At 37.1% G+C, this 15,647-nt stretch overlaps 1 protein-coding gene across 1 annotated transcript in view; it reads left to right on the top strand.

The window, feature by feature from the left end:
* The first annotated feature begins 964 nt into the window (after positions 1-964).
* cpne9 (copine family member IX) overlaps positions 965-15,647 on the top strand; it is a 50,687-nt gene continuing 36,004 nt past the window's right edge. The window contains exons 1-4 of the mRNA XM_048178118.1: positions 965-1,798; positions 1,948-4,115; positions 9,842-9,882; positions 13,194-13,240. Of these exons, the coding sequence (XP_048034075.1) occupies positions 4,039-4,115; positions 9,842-9,882; positions 13,194-13,240 (165 nt within the window). The 5' untranslated portion in view covers positions 965-1,798; positions 1,948-4,038. The remainder of the gene's footprint in view (positions 1,799-1,947; positions 4,116-9,841; positions 9,883-13,193; positions 13,241-15,647) is intronic.

Below are 15,647 nucleotides of genomic sequence, written 5' to 3'. Positions count from 1 at the left end.
GGACTAATGAATACTGGGTTCTTTCTCAATTTTGTTTAAAGTCGCAATGAAACAGAAGATTTTTCTTCTGTATTGTGATGTACATCAGAGTGTAACGGCTTATCGAAAATACAAATGTAGGGCAGAGACTTGCTTCTTTTCATTCATTGGTTTTTGAGATGTAGGTGTTACACTCTGAAGAGGCGGCAGATGAACATGTAATATATCACAGTTGTATTTGATTAAAGGGGTGGTTGATTATGATTTAACTTTTTTAACTTTAGTTAGTGTGTAATGTTGCTGTTTGAGAATAAACAACATCTGTAAAGTTACGACGCTCAAAGTTCAATGCAAAGGAAGATATTTTCTTTTATAGAAATCACTTTTTAAGGACTACAACAAAGGACTGGTAGGGACTACAACGAGCTTCTTCCTGGGTTGGTGACATCACTAACTTTAAAATTTACATAAACCCCGCCCCTGAGAACACGCAACAAAGGGCCATGTTGGGCTGCTTTAGAGAAGAGGAAGAGTTGTTGTAGTTACCATGCCGTCATTTTACACCGGACTGCTTCACAAACGAGGGTCAATTCAACGCTGGATTTGCACAAAAGATTAACATAAATTTATCCACTAACCATTCAGAAACGTCCAGTTTCATTCTAAAAGTTGTAACTTCTTCCTGAGTCTCTCCATCAGTGTTGACTCCCGTTTGAACATTGTAAGGCTGAACACCGTTACTGACAATCCTCATTTTGGCTGCGTGAGATTCTCCAGCTTTGTTGTTGTTGAGCAACCGAAGCACGAGCTGTTAAAGCTCCGCCCTCTTCTGGAAAGTGGGCTGGGAGGAACAGCTCATTTGCATTTAAAGGGACACACAAAAACAACGTGTTTTTGCTCACACCCAAATAGGGGCAAATTTGACAAGCTATAATAAATGATCTATGGGGTATTATGAGCTGAAACTTCGCAGACACATTCTGGAGACACCAGAGACTTATATTATATCATGTGAAAGGGGCATTATAGGTCCCCTTTAAATATTTTGAGTCAGTTTTTAAAAATAATTAAACATGCACAGATGAATTGTTCACAATAAGATCTATAACATGCATAAATAGGGTGCATTTTAATGTTTATGCCAGCTTGAATGTATGCATGAAGCCTTGTTATTTAGAAAAAAAATATGTTTTGCTTTTTTGGTGGTTTACAAATCCTTTTGCTTTTCAACTAATGTAAATGTGTGCCACTTTAATTAATATATGGAGATGTAATTAGTGCTTGTTTGTGACAAAAGCTTGAAGACCAAGAAGAACGTAACATTTGATTTCATACTCCATTGTATGAAAAGGAAACTGTGACAGAAGATTTGGAGCTGCGTCCTCTGCTGATAAGATGCTCCATTTGTTTCTGCTTACATGAGAATCCACACAATCTGGAAGAACAGACTGAAGTGTTTGAACAATGAAAACTTACAAACGCCAGAAGAGAACTAGATTTTTGGCCTTTTGTGAAGGAAAAGTATGTGTTGCTTCTGTAAAAGTCACTTTCAGAATGGTGTGGCTATATTAATTGTTTTAATGGTTTATTGCTTTTCTAAGTGCATTGTTTTTTGGTTGTTACAGTGTGTTGGGTGGTTGCTAGCTGATATTCTGGTCTCTAGATATGTCCCTCCTTTAATGTAATTCCATGAGATTTTTTTGTGTGTCCAGTTACATAACAAAGTTTAATACTTCAGGCTTAGGAGTTTGTTCAAATTCTGCACCCTAGATTTCAGGATTCAGGACAGCGATGCTGACTTTGCAGGACTCAGGAGGAGGTAATGATGGAACATCCTTATGGCAGGTTCAATTTATTTTGTCATGTCTTATATTCAATACAGTTTTATATCTGTATTTTGTTCCTCTAGAACAACAATGCATGAACTGTCACTGTGACTGACACATCACTAATGAGCATATTGTGCAGCTTGCTGCGAATTCTCCTTTCTTCTACGAACCTGTAGGTTTCTGGCATCTCAAGGACGGCGGGACACAGGCGGTCTTTTGTATGCAGGTGTAATGAGAGTCTCCCACACCCTGTTTCGCTATCCATCTCTTGCTTTGAGTTTGTGACTGGAAAGCTAAGCAGAGATTCACCTCAAAGGACAATTAAATTTCCCTGTAGATGGGTTCCATTAGAGAGGTTCCTCTCATCCGAGGGCTCGCTGGCTGGCTGGGTAACCAGACGGGAACGTATGCAAACTGTTTTTTTTTTCCCCCTCCGTCCCCATTCAGACTTTCTCTCTCACTCTTTCTTGTTTTGCCAAGAGGTTCAATGTGCCATCTCCCAAAAGCAATTGAGGAGCAATACTGCCCATCACTAGCCGTTAGGAAAGCGTCAAGAAGATATAACAGTATTCTATCTTCCCTCAGGGCACCAGAGTTTTATTAAAATTTAGGTTAAAAGTCTGGTCACTTCAGAGATGGCTGGAAACTCAATTCAAATCAAATTGTCCTAAGGGGATTCGATTACAAAAAAGGATAAAAATAAAAAAAATGCCATGGCATTACCATCCTCCACCCTGAAAATGGTTCATTGGTGCTACTTTTTTTTTTTTTTTAATGTTCCATAAAATTAGCATAGTTGTTTCAACATGGTAATAACATGTTGTTATTGTTTTTAATGAAAATACCATGGTCCAAAATGTGTTATTTGCTAGTGTAGACAGCATTTTTTGGGAAACAGGCATGTTTAGACTTTTGAATCACACATTCTGAAAGTGTTTGTTTGCTTTTCCTTACAAAGAAGTACTGTAGCAGTACCATGGTATGGTAATTTATTATGCTTCTGAAAGATTTTTTACCATGCCATTCCATTGTGTTTGTTTAGTTTAATAGTTTACACAGCATTTTTGGGCAGCTTGCGCACACATTCGAGCTTGTGATGCCAAAAATAGCTGTCTAGATAGGCAGTTCACTAGATTTTGAGACAGAACCAAAGTGGTTTCTGATCCATCACCAAAATCTGATTTATTAATTTAAAATTCCCCACACAAAAAAGTGCTTTAATATAGTTTTGATATAGTGGATAGTTATTTTCATGTACTACATAATTTAATATTTTTGGCTTTTTTGGTTTGTTATTGTAGCACTTTCAAGCATCATATGTCCGATAAGAGTTTAAATCTAACATTTGGTGCCCAAAAATGCTATTTATGTGTGCAGCTCACTAGATTTAGAGACAAAACCATTGTAGTTTGTGATTTAGCAGCAAAACAATGCATAATTATTATGAAATAAAATACAGTGGTGCTTTTGTACAGTGAATAATTACCATTTTCATATACTGCCACGATACTGGTAGCTTAAAGAATATTTTTGCTACTTTTTTGTTAGTGAAGCAGCATTTTTGAGCATCATAAAGATGCTTTTAGGCGATCAAATCGAACATTAGATGGCCAAACATGCTATTTTGTGTAGGCAGCTCATGTTTTGAGATAAAGGCATGTCTAGGGCTTTCAGCAGATTCATAACTCATTTATTGCTATAAGGTGCTGGGAAATACTCGAGTATTTTGCTATTTTTACTGCGCAACATCGACGTTTACCACAGCTCAACCGGATTTTAAAAGCCGTGGGCGTTTGGAAAACTGGATGTTTGAAAATCGTTTCCCCACATCAATAGATTAAACGTCCCCAAAGGTTTCAGATCCATATCTGACACCACATCTCATAAATATTGAATGGCTTCTGTAATATTAAAAATTGATGTTTTCAATTTAAGTTTTCAAAGCGGAGTCGGAGTGTCCGCGCTGAGGGAGGACGAGAGGAGGTCCAGTCAGACTCTACCTACCTGCCGATCAAACGCGCGCATCTCTCGCGGTCGTGCGCGCTCTCCTCAGGTGCGCGAGGGGGTCAGATTCAACCGGACCGATGATGTTCGCTCCATCCAAATTGTAAGGAAAGCCACATTTCTGCGACAGTTTGGTGGGTTATATTACACGTGTGACGCCAGAGACGAGTGAGACCCAGATTTTGGAGTCATTTGAAGACTTGTCTCAAACTCCCGAGGAGCTGCAATGGCATCGATCGGGGAGTTTGATCCGTTAAACAGCAGCGTACCTGCCACCAAAATAGAGATCACCGTCTCGTGCAGGTAAGAGCGAAAATGTCCTTAATTATTTTCTTATTAATGTTCCTAATTCAATTATTAAGTCTTAAAACCGTCGTGTCTTTTATCTTCTGGCTTTCTCCCATTATATTTTTGGTAATTGGAAAAAAATATAATGAACTATTGAAATACGTTATGTAGTCCTTTAGCCTTTAAAATATAGGCTCATACAAATACAGTCGAGTAACGAGTCAACAAAAACATTTAACAATCGGAAAAATTCATTTGACACAAGCGTCTCTCTTGCTTGGGGCGAAGTGGAGTCACGTATAAATACCATGGTACATGAATATGGTCAGAACCATGGTATTTGGGGCAACAACAACCATACCCTTACAAAACAGTACTGTGGTAGTTCAGTGGTACAGTCAGTGGTGGTATTAGATGGTAATACCGTGGTACATGTCCAATAACATGTTCAGGGGGGAAAAAACGATAGTACCATGGTACTTTTTGGTACTTTTTACATAACCAATCGGTGGGATTAGTCTCCCTAATATTCAGAATAGTGGTCACTCATTTTTTTTTTCTGTTGTCCAGGTCATTGACTTTTGCATTTGATCTATAATATTTGGCTACATTGTTTTTTTTGACAGCATCACTGTACCATGGTATTACCACAGTAGCCTACTTTTTGTTTGTTTGGTTGTTTAGGGTTGTGGGGGAATCTCATATCTTCTATGGTGTTGTTTATTATCATTCATGACTTGCAGTTTGTGTCTCAGAATCTAATGAGCTGCCTACCCAGACAGCATTTTTGGGCATCGTAGGTGCGTTCAACCCTTTTCTTGGTCATACGTGATGTCTGGATGGAGTTAGATATCATTATTATGTTGATCTTTCAGTCTTATTTTATATTTAATATCTATTTGTGCTTTATTTTCATCGAAAGTAGCTTATATAGTCATATGCTAAATTTAAAGTCCTTAAGATATGATTGTTTAGCTGCATGTTTTGAGTATTTTGCATTACTTAACATGCATCTATGATTTGTTGCTTTTTATAAAAAGCAACTTAAACACAGTTTAATCTGTGTTTATAAAGGGCAACATTTTTTTAATGCCTGGCTGACCTCTTCCCTCACTGTGTCCCTCTGGACCGTTTTCTCCTTGTTGGACAGACACCACTGGCAACAAACAACAGCACAGACTCTTTCCTGAATAATGAATGTGTTGACTGCTGATGCTGTCTGTGTGTTTGCATAAAGCCTTCACTTCAGACACTGCTTGCCCAGATATCCAAGGGAGGTCTCTTTATACATGAGACACATCTGCGGCCGCCAGGCTCTGCCCGCTGAGCCTTAAGCAGTAATTTGGCTGAGGTGGAAGACGGGGGCAAGAAAATGGAGCAAGTGGTACCTCATGGTACATATTTCATTGTAGCCTGCTGGGATATGAATGCAACAGATCAGGATTTATGAAAAATGAAATAGAGAATATGAAATATGCGCCACTTCTAGATGCCCAGTGGGTTTCTGCTTCACTTTGAGGCAGTGCCTTGTGGCATGATATCTCTGTGGTAAAAAAAGTGTAGCAGGACAGGGTACAAATGGCTATGAGTTTGTGGACTTAATACATTACATGGCTGAAAGAATATAGGTGTCCTGTTCAAAAAGTATTAGAAGGGATAGTTCACCCAAAAATGAAAATTGTGTCAGAAATTACTCGGCTTCATGTTTTCCAAACCAAGCATGCACAAGTCCTGAAAAGTGAAGCCAAAGTGTCTCAATCGCCCCCAGGTGGTTGGTCCCAGTATGGGTCATAAACCCCGCCCTGTCCATGTAATTTAATGGGATGTGAGGCAAACTAAACAATTAAATTACACTTCAAATATTTTTTTCTAAAGATAGTTTCTGTCATTTTTGTATAGTTATATATTGATGTAAGTTCAAGTCTTCGTTTTTTTAAAAAATAAGTCTGGTTTTAGTTAGTTATTTGTAGGGCTGGGCGATATATCGCATGCGATTGTCACGCGCATTTCGTCAGTAAAGCCGGTTCCCTGATTACCGCTAAATCGCCATCACCTGCTTTCAAATGGAGCGGCATTTAATAGACAGAGCCGTAGTTCACTGACAAGCTACGCAATATCGCGTTCATTATCGAAGGCGTTTCATCTGCGATAATGAGCGCGATATTGCGTAGCTTGTCTGTGAACTACGGCTCTGTCTATTAAATGCCGCTCCATTTGAAAGCAGGTGATGGCGATTTAGCGGTAATCAGGGAACCGGCTTGTAGAAACGGAGGTGTGATGTCATGATTGAAAAAACATATAGAAAAAACATACATAATATAATATAAGCTAAGCTAGCAGGTAAATGTATGCTATGCTAGTACATAAGCTAACTAAAAAAACAATAAGAACAAGAAATGCTTGATTTCAGAAGCTACTAATATATGAACCATGTAATTTAAAAGACATGAATGTCATTATAACGAATTTTAAACTATATAAATCATTATGTAATTTTGCAGCAATTATAATCAGGCGCTAAAAATACTACCCATTAAAAGTCAGATGAACCAACGGGATCACTTGGGGTCCTAAAGGAGACTCGATTTCTCACCATAGCGGCTTTACTTTTCTACAATTGAAGAGAGTGGAGGTGCGTCGTCCATATTTTTTTACAGTTCTAAACCTGTATGACTTACTTTCTTCATGCAAATCGTGATTTTTTTTTTTTTTTTTTGTCCAAACATTGAAAGTCAGTGGTGTCCAGTGTTTTTGTAGCCCACACTTACCTTCTTTTTACAGACAATTTAAAGTAAGTGAAACAGTTGAATTTCATACAGTTAAACAGTTTAAAATTATACAGGTTTGGAATAAAGTGAAGCTGAGTAAATGATGACAGAATTTTCATTTTGAGTGAAATAATTAATATTACAACCTAGGCTCACCTACATTTTTGCAAAACTCCAAAAACATACCTATACATAAAATTCACTGCAGTTTTCAGATGAAATAAACACTAGAGGCAGCAAGTTTTATTCCCTTTCACACAAATTATGATTACAGTGTGGATTATCGATTAATAAAGACTTGTTTCTTGCACAGTACTATGTTATGATCTCAAAACACTTTTACCATATAGTGCATCATTTGTAAACTAATACATTTTGATGTTTACATCACATAACCGAATTCATATGCATGGCTTTTCTGATGTAGTGAACTTGCTCGGTAGCTCACTGCACTTGCGATGTGGAGTGTCCTGTGAAACACTGGTCACAATAAAAGAGCTCAAAGACTTGTAGAATTAAGCTAAAATGGCACGATTGCTTCAGCAAGTGTGCTTATTATTTCATGTTTGCTTTTGTTAACTCTATTGATTAGGTTTAGTGTAGGTGGCACGTTATTTTCATAAACGAAAGAGCATTAACCTTAGCATGGGTTGTAATTTTACACCATACAATGAATTCTCTGCTTATATTTGCCCACCAAGTTCCTCAATGCTGAAGCTTACTCTTTGGACTCAGTGGAAGAGGCGGCCCACCCATAAAAATTTACCCCGGACCCTGGGAATTTTATCATCAACCTTTGTTTTTGGTGTCCACATACTTTTGGCCATGTTTAATTAGTAATTTGCATACTAACTGTGCTTTTGTCTTGGAATTACCATTGAAAGCAACCATCAATTAGACTTTTGAGTAGTTACCCATATGCAAAACTCCACAGGGAAACTTTAATCTTTTATGAAGTCGCATTCAAAACAGATACCACTCTGCAAGGCAACAAGTTAGTGAAAGTGTCTTTCTGTCACTGCATTATGCTGGCAAATTGTGGAAGCTGTTCACAAGGGAAGCCAATTCATCAAGGTTGTTTGTCACTGTCAACACAGATTGCAGCAGATGCCGTTGTGTCACTCGATAAGGGAGAGTCTGGAGGGAAACCAGAACATGGGAATGTGTTGAAGACTCTCAGACCCGGAGATTTTAAAGAATCTGTTGTGTTTGTCAGGAAAAACTTGTAAATTCCTATCTGTTGGATCATATTTCAGGAAGCGAAGGAAAACATTTTCTCTGTATATTTAATTGAACGTATGACTCAAACCTGGCAGCATCAGAAAGGAAAATGCTGTACTGTACTGTCAGTCTGTTTTCCTTTGAGTGAAGATTTCATGATGTCTTGTTTAAAAGGAAGAGAGCGGGATACAGACATGTAGGTCTACTGGGCTCTTTTTGCACACGTCAAACTTTGAATTATACATCAGCTGATCCTCATAACCTGATTTGGAGATTAGTTGACTTTCTTGGGGATTTTTATTACATCCAGTAATAAAGTTCATGCGTGTCGATTAATATGCCCAACCATAATGAAGGTGTTTGCATAAATGCGAAACAAATTAGGAAGCTTGCAGTATGTTATTCTGCTGTTATTCTGATCAAGGTCATCACCTAAAACCCAATAACTGAAGCCACATGGTCTGTCAAGGGATCCCCCTCAGTACGGAGCACGTGAAAGCGCTCCCTGTTGAGATGCCAGAGCTTCAGGACCCGTTTATTCGGGCTTAAAACGTCACAGCTGGCGTCACACCAGATGTCAGGCAATACCTCCTGTTGCTCAGAGCCGCATCCTGCAGACTAGAGATGGAATCGATTCTCTGCTCGGTCGGATGGATTAATGTGCTCTCTGCTGTACTTCCCTAGCCTTTTCTTCTATTCCTCTATCTATTTATTCCACAAACACAATTCTCCTTTGAGAGAATATCTATGGGTTCCTGGTACTGGTCATCCATCATGCCTGTCTTAAAACAGTCTGGTCTTTAATTTTAAATGCACCGTCAGAGACCAATAACAGACTGATGGATGGAAACTCAACCGATAAATAGCAGTTATGAAACATAACTTTAAATCAACAGTCCTTGTTGAAATATCTTTCAGTTGACAGAGATAAGGTCAATGTGAAATGCTTTTCACAACCCATTTAACTTCTGTAGTGTGCTGAATTTTGAATTAAAACGAGATACGCAATGTGAAAAATGTAGGTTGAGTCTTGGTTTTATCAAGTGGGAATTGATAAGATTGTGAATGCTGGCGGTTATGTACTAGAATGAAGTCAAGTGGTTGAAAACTAAGAAATTTGTGAATTTATCTGTAAAGGTAAGTCATTTTAGAGGAAGAGATATTTAATTTGGTAAAAGATTATGAAGACAAACAGATTTTTTCTTTATAATAACATGCCCAATGAATCATGCGCAATAAGACCGGGTACATGCATTAAAAAAGTAAGATATTGCAGACAAAACATCTCAGTATTCGTTGTGTATGTTGATGATAATGCATTTCCTCTAAAATGACTTAAAAGTGTGTTATTTATTTTCAGAGGAAACCATCGTTATCAAGTCAATTAAAAATGTGGTTAAACACTCAATACATGTTTTCCACTAAATGAATGCAAGGAAACTGTATTCCTAAAAAGAATAATAAAGTAAATAGGGTCAATTTTGATTTTAATGTAGGCTCATTTTGATGCTCATGACCTTCATTATTGATGTTTGGCAGGAGAAAACTAAAGCTTGCTCTGACCTGAGCATCAATGAGTCTCTTTGTTCATATAGGACAAACATAGAAGCTGCTTTTGTTTCTGTGCAACCATCTGTTCAATAAAATAGCACAAAAAATATCATCTAGGTAGGTTTTGTTGGCTTATTATTGCTAGCGACTATTTTGTTGTCTGTTTTGTGCTTTAGCATCTCTGTTTTTCTGTTCCTCCAGGAGTTTGCTGGATGTTGATACATTCTCAAGGTCAGCACCAGGTAAGTCTTGATCTTTGTGATTTGTCCTTGTCGAGGCCAAATCAGTCCATGGGTATTTTCTGAAAATTTACAATCACACTATTCGTACTATTTCTGCATTAGATATTATTCACAGTATACAGTTTTTCTGAATGCATGCTGGAATACCTGGGATAACTTATTACTTTCCAAAACAGTGATGCAACAAAGGGTGCGATAGGGTACTGTGTTCCAAATGCAATACTCTCAGCATGACCTTCCATTTCCTGTGTAATGAACTGAAACCGGTGCATTTGAAATTGCATACTGTCTGAGTAGGTACTACATTAGAATTTGAATTTACTTTGCGACCATTAAAAAAGTATGTTCTGTTTAGTACGAATATGGGTAGTGTGAATGAAATTCGGTCGTACTGCAGCCATGTTGTTACTGATTTAATTGGCAAAATAATTGTTTTTATTTGAATTATTTTTTAAATTTTATTAGATGATAATACTGTACCTCTTTTGCTGAACTAGAAATTAAATGTGTTGATGTCATATGACATCTGTGGTTTGATTATTGCTATATAACGTGTTTGTACTATTTTTAGAAAATAATAGAGCACGTTGTTTACTGCGCAGTATTTAGGAAGCTATTTTATTTAAAGGTGCCCTAGAATTAAATATTGAATTTACCTTGGCATAGTTGAATAACAAGAGTTCATTACATGGAAAAGACATACGCTGAGTTTCAAACTCCATTGTTTCCTCCTTCTTATATAAATCTCATTTGTTTAAAAGACCTCCGAAGAACAGGCGAATCTCAACATAACACAGACTGTTATGTAACAGTCGGGGTGTACGCCCCCAATATTTGCATATGCCAGCCCATGATCAAGCCATTAGACATGGGCAGAACGTCTGGATCTGTGCACAGCTGAATCATCAGACTAGGAAAGCAAGCAAGAACAATAGCGAAAAATGGCAGATGGAGCAATAATAACTGACATGATCCATGATTACATGATATTTTTAGTGATATTTGTAAATTGTCTTTCTAAATGTTTCGTTAGCATGTTTCTAATGTACTGTTAAATGTGGTTAAAGTTACCATCGTTTCTTACTGTATTCATGGAGACAAGAGAGTCGTCGCTATTTTCATTTTTAAACACTTGCAGTCTGTATAATGCATAAACACAACTTCATTCTTTATAAATCTCTCCAACAGTGTGTAATGTTAGCTTTGGCCACGCAGCACAGCCTCAAACTCATTAAGAATCAAATGTAAACATCCAAATAAATACTATACTTACATGATCCGATGTATGCAAGCAGCATGCATGACGAACATCTTGTAAAGATCCATTTTGAGGGTTATATTAGCTGTGTGAACTTTGTGTTCAAGGCAAGCGCGAGCTCCGGGGGCGGGGAGCACGAGAATTAAAGGGGCCGCAACCTATATATCGGTGCATAGTTAATGATGCCCCAAAATAGGCAGTTAAAAAAATGAATTAAAAAAAATCTATGAGGTATTTTGAGCTGAAACTTCACAGACACATTCAGGGGACACCTTAGACTTATATTATATCTTTTAAAAAGAAGTTCTAGGGCACCTTTAAAATTTGGCTAAAAGAACTGCATGCAAAAAGCTTTATATAGCTAGCATTTAAAATTCAGCACTTACATATTCATTCAGATCTTCTTGATTGACTAATGAGCATATAATAATTCTGACTGAGTTGTATTTACTATTCTTAAGGGTAATAAAATGGTCGTCCTGCATGATAATATAAACCTGGCCATATTTTAATATTGCATTATTCAGAGTTTTTTTTTTTTTTTTTTCTCAGAGGGTCAACCACTGAGCAGAAACACAAAGCATTTTCTCTTCCCAACTGATGTCAATAGCTGTGAATACTATTCACATGAATTATTTTGCTGTTGCCTTGAAAACAAGTGTGAAGGTTTCGGATGGGTTATTCATGGCTATTTGGTAATGTAAAGCCATTGCTGAAAGTGTTGTACCCCTAGGACATATCTTTTTTTTTTTCACCCACTGCTATTTCCAGAGGTATCAAAGGGACTACTTTGGAAGGAAAGTTGAAAAACGAGGAAAAAAAAAAAACCTTCAACTTGTCTTTTTAAACCTGCCTTAGTCAGAGAAGGCCAAATTATAACATTTATTAATCCTTCACCCTAATGCTCACAGCAATCAAACGCTTGACTGACATCTGAGTTGCCATAATTTGCACTGAGATTTATTCTAAATCAGTTCCTCGGTTGATCTGGCAAAGGTCATACCTGAATAGGTGTCTCTGCTCTTCCTGAAATGCTTTCTGTGCTCTGATGATTGTTCCATGTAATTTATGTGAAATCGTTAAACATTAGCCGCCCCAGTGTAGTTACTGCAGATCTTTCGAGGAGTTGAAAATAATGAATGTGGTCAGTCTAATCTTGTTCAGTGAAACAGAGAGATTATGCATTCATAATGCCTTGTTTCGGGTAACATTTGCATCATGGAAAAACAAGAAATTCTTGTTTAGGCTTATTTCAGAGTGATTAAATTCCAGGGCCATTCTCAGGAAAATGTTCCATTTGGGTGGAATGAGTGCTGCTAACTGACATAATTAACAGGGTACTGAACTTATTCACATTATTTGACCTAATTTAGTAATGCAAAACACATAAACATAAACATCCATAAAAAAAAAACATTTTATTTTTATAATTAGAAATATCTATGTTCAGAGGTTATATTTTTGTGGATATAATGTATAGTGATTACAGCTCTGGTATCCATCCATCCATCCATCCATCCATCCATCCCAAATGAATTGATTAACAAACAAGCAAATAAGTAAATCCTGAAATATTCGGACACAAATATCAGTTTCTCTGAGAATGAGGTCTGTCAGAAGATTATAGAGCAAGGGACAAGTCCAAATTCTTTCCCAAGAGCTTGCTGGACTGAATGGTATCTCATCAAGACATTTCTGACTACTCAAATGACCACCCATAGAGCTGCAGTCCATTTGTTGATCAGGGCATTTCCTGTTTGGACTCCTCTTGAATGATTCAATGAATTTATTGATGAATTAGATTCTCACACCTGCTGCTCCACACTTTGACTTAAAGGGCCTGGAGTTGGGACTAATACTCCACACTGATTACAGTCGGCACTTCTCCAAGCCATTTTCTTATTAGATGGCAGGAGGAAGCTCTCAGTGAAGCATCTTTATTAGCTTCATTTAAGGAAACAGACTGTGCACAGGTTGCAAGTGTTTTTATCTATTTATTTATTGACTGTTTCTTTCTGTGTTTGACCATTATTTTTCCATTTTCTCTTTGCAGTGGTTGTGTTGTATGTTCAAGGAATTGGTACTAAAGAGTGGAGAGAGGTTAGTATGCTTTTTATGGTACAAATGAACAGAACACATAGTGCTCAGCATGTTGTGTTTTAGGCTTTTGAAAAACTGTATTATCAATTAACACGGTCCATTGGCCACAAATATAGGAGCTACAGTCAGGACACAATTTGCAGTTATATTGATGTGATCCTTTGTTGTACTTTTATATCCACCATGAAGGGTTTTTCTTTTCAATTCTATTTATTATCAGATTGTTGTGTCTATCAGTCGTTATTCTCCTCCATCCTCCTCCTATCTGCGCTTCTGTGGATGTTCTGTTTTTTCTTTTTCTTTTATGATGAGCATTCTATTATTTGCCTTCCAGACTAATCTCATGAGACTGTTTCTTTTAGAAACAGTATCCATAAACTTACAGAACCTTTTAATAACAAACATGAGCAAATTATTCAATATTACTATGTTATCTACTAAATTGGATTTACTTTTATTAAGCAGAGACACATTAAAGTCATCAAATGTGACAGTAAAAACAAGTGTGTGTGTGTGTGTATATATATATATATATATATATATATATATATATATATATATATATATATATATAAACTGAGCTCTTCATCTACTGACGTTTTTCTAGAAGTGAAGTTCATGACCACTTTGAATTTACCAAGAATTTCAAGAAGTTCAATTTCTTGAAAGAAATAAAATTAAAACTTTGAAAACATAAAATTGAGTAGAAATGACAGAAATTATTATGCCAGCTAAATGGATAGTAGCAAAGAAGTTATAAAATAATGACAAAAAAATGACAGTATTGTACAGTTCACTGATATTTTTAGTTGTTTCGTTGCTTCTCAGTGTTTTAAAATCATTCAAAGACGACCCTTTTGGCAGAATTGTAAATGCAGCTACTAATTGTATCCCACCATCTTGCCAGGATTCAAAGAATCACCAGCCTCTGGGAAATTCTCAGACTGAGTGTAGGGGAAAAAAACAGTAGTTTGCCTTTGGAAACTCAAGGAATGCAGCGAGCACTCTGGACTTCTCTAGAGATATCTCGCTCTCCAGATGGCATCATGAAATATTCACTGTACTTTTATATAGCTAGCGTGTATCTGGACCAGTGGCTTTCTCTGCATGCATATCAACACTCAAGTGCCCACTCACATTACAAGTACCTCCAAAAGCATGCATAGCAACTGCATTATAAACAGCCTGCTCCCCTAAACAGATAATGCAGCGACCAGCGGTCACTGAACCTTTAGTCAAGGACCGATCGGCTCCAGGAACTTCTCCAGGAGCAGATAATGGAAAGCGTGGATACTAAGTTGATAGGTGGGATTATGTGTCTGGGGTGTTGAGAACATGATCTTGGGTCTGAATCTGAGTTAGGAATCAATAGTTCATTACTCTGTGCCATCGGTGAGCTCCACCGAGGACTCCTGCTCAATGGGAATTACTGTCTGATTGCTTCAGGGATGTGTACGTTGGCAGGAAGCTGTACGAGCTCACACTGAGCTGCTATTCCTGCCCCACTTTCATGCAGAGCTCAGACTGCTGTTGAGTCTGCGGAGAGAAGGGAAGTCTGAGGGCTGATTTTGCTTCTGATCATGAAAATATGATCATAGCAACTGTTATTATGCTTTGGCACATCAGTGATTCCTTCTGTGCAGATTTACAGATTTATGGTTTTCTGTTCTATTCATTTCAACCATCATGATTCATTGGAGGACAGCGATGTTTATAAATGGCAATATATATGCTCTTCTTTACTGTAAACAAATTATTGCAAAATTTGTCAAATTTGTCAAAAAAATTATATATATATATAAAAATATATTAAATTATGGTAATATTGGTAATATTATTGTTCCCTCGATTTATAAATTGTGCACACGATTTAGTAAATCGAGGGAACAAAATAGTAAATCGTGCGCATGATTTAGTAAATCTAGGGAACGAAAAAGTAAATTGTGCGCACGATTTAGCAAATCGAGGGAACAAATTAGTTAATCGTGCGCATGATTTAATAAATCTAGGGAACAAAATAGTAAATCGTGCACACGATATAGCAAATCGAGGGAACAAATTAGTTAATCTTGCGCACAATATAGTAAATCGAGGGAACGAAATAGTAAATTGTGCACACGATTTAGTAAATTGAGGGAACAAATTAGTAAATTGTGTGCACGATTTAGTAAATCGAGAGAACAAATTAGTAAATCGTGTGCACAATTTAGTAAATTGAGGGAAAGAAATAGTAAATCGTGAGCACGATTTAGTAAATCGAGAGAACAAATTAGTAAATCGTGCACACGATTTAGTTAATCGAGGGAACTAATTAGTAAATCGTGTGCACAATTTAGTAAATTGAGGGAAAGAAATAGTAAATCGTGAGCACGATTTAGTAAATCGAGAGAACAAATTAGTAAATCGT

Source organism: Megalobrama amblycephala, linkage group LG24, assembly GCF_018812025.1.
Source record: "Megalobrama amblycephala isolate DHTTF-2021 linkage group LG24, ASM1881202v1, whole genome shotgun sequence".
NCBI classification, from domain to species: domain Eukaryota; kingdom Metazoa; phylum Chordata; class Actinopteri; order Cypriniformes; family Xenocyprididae; genus Megalobrama; species Megalobrama amblycephala.
The sequence above is the reverse complement of the archived record's forward strand: the minus strand, read 5'-3'. Positions and strand labels throughout refer to the sequence as shown.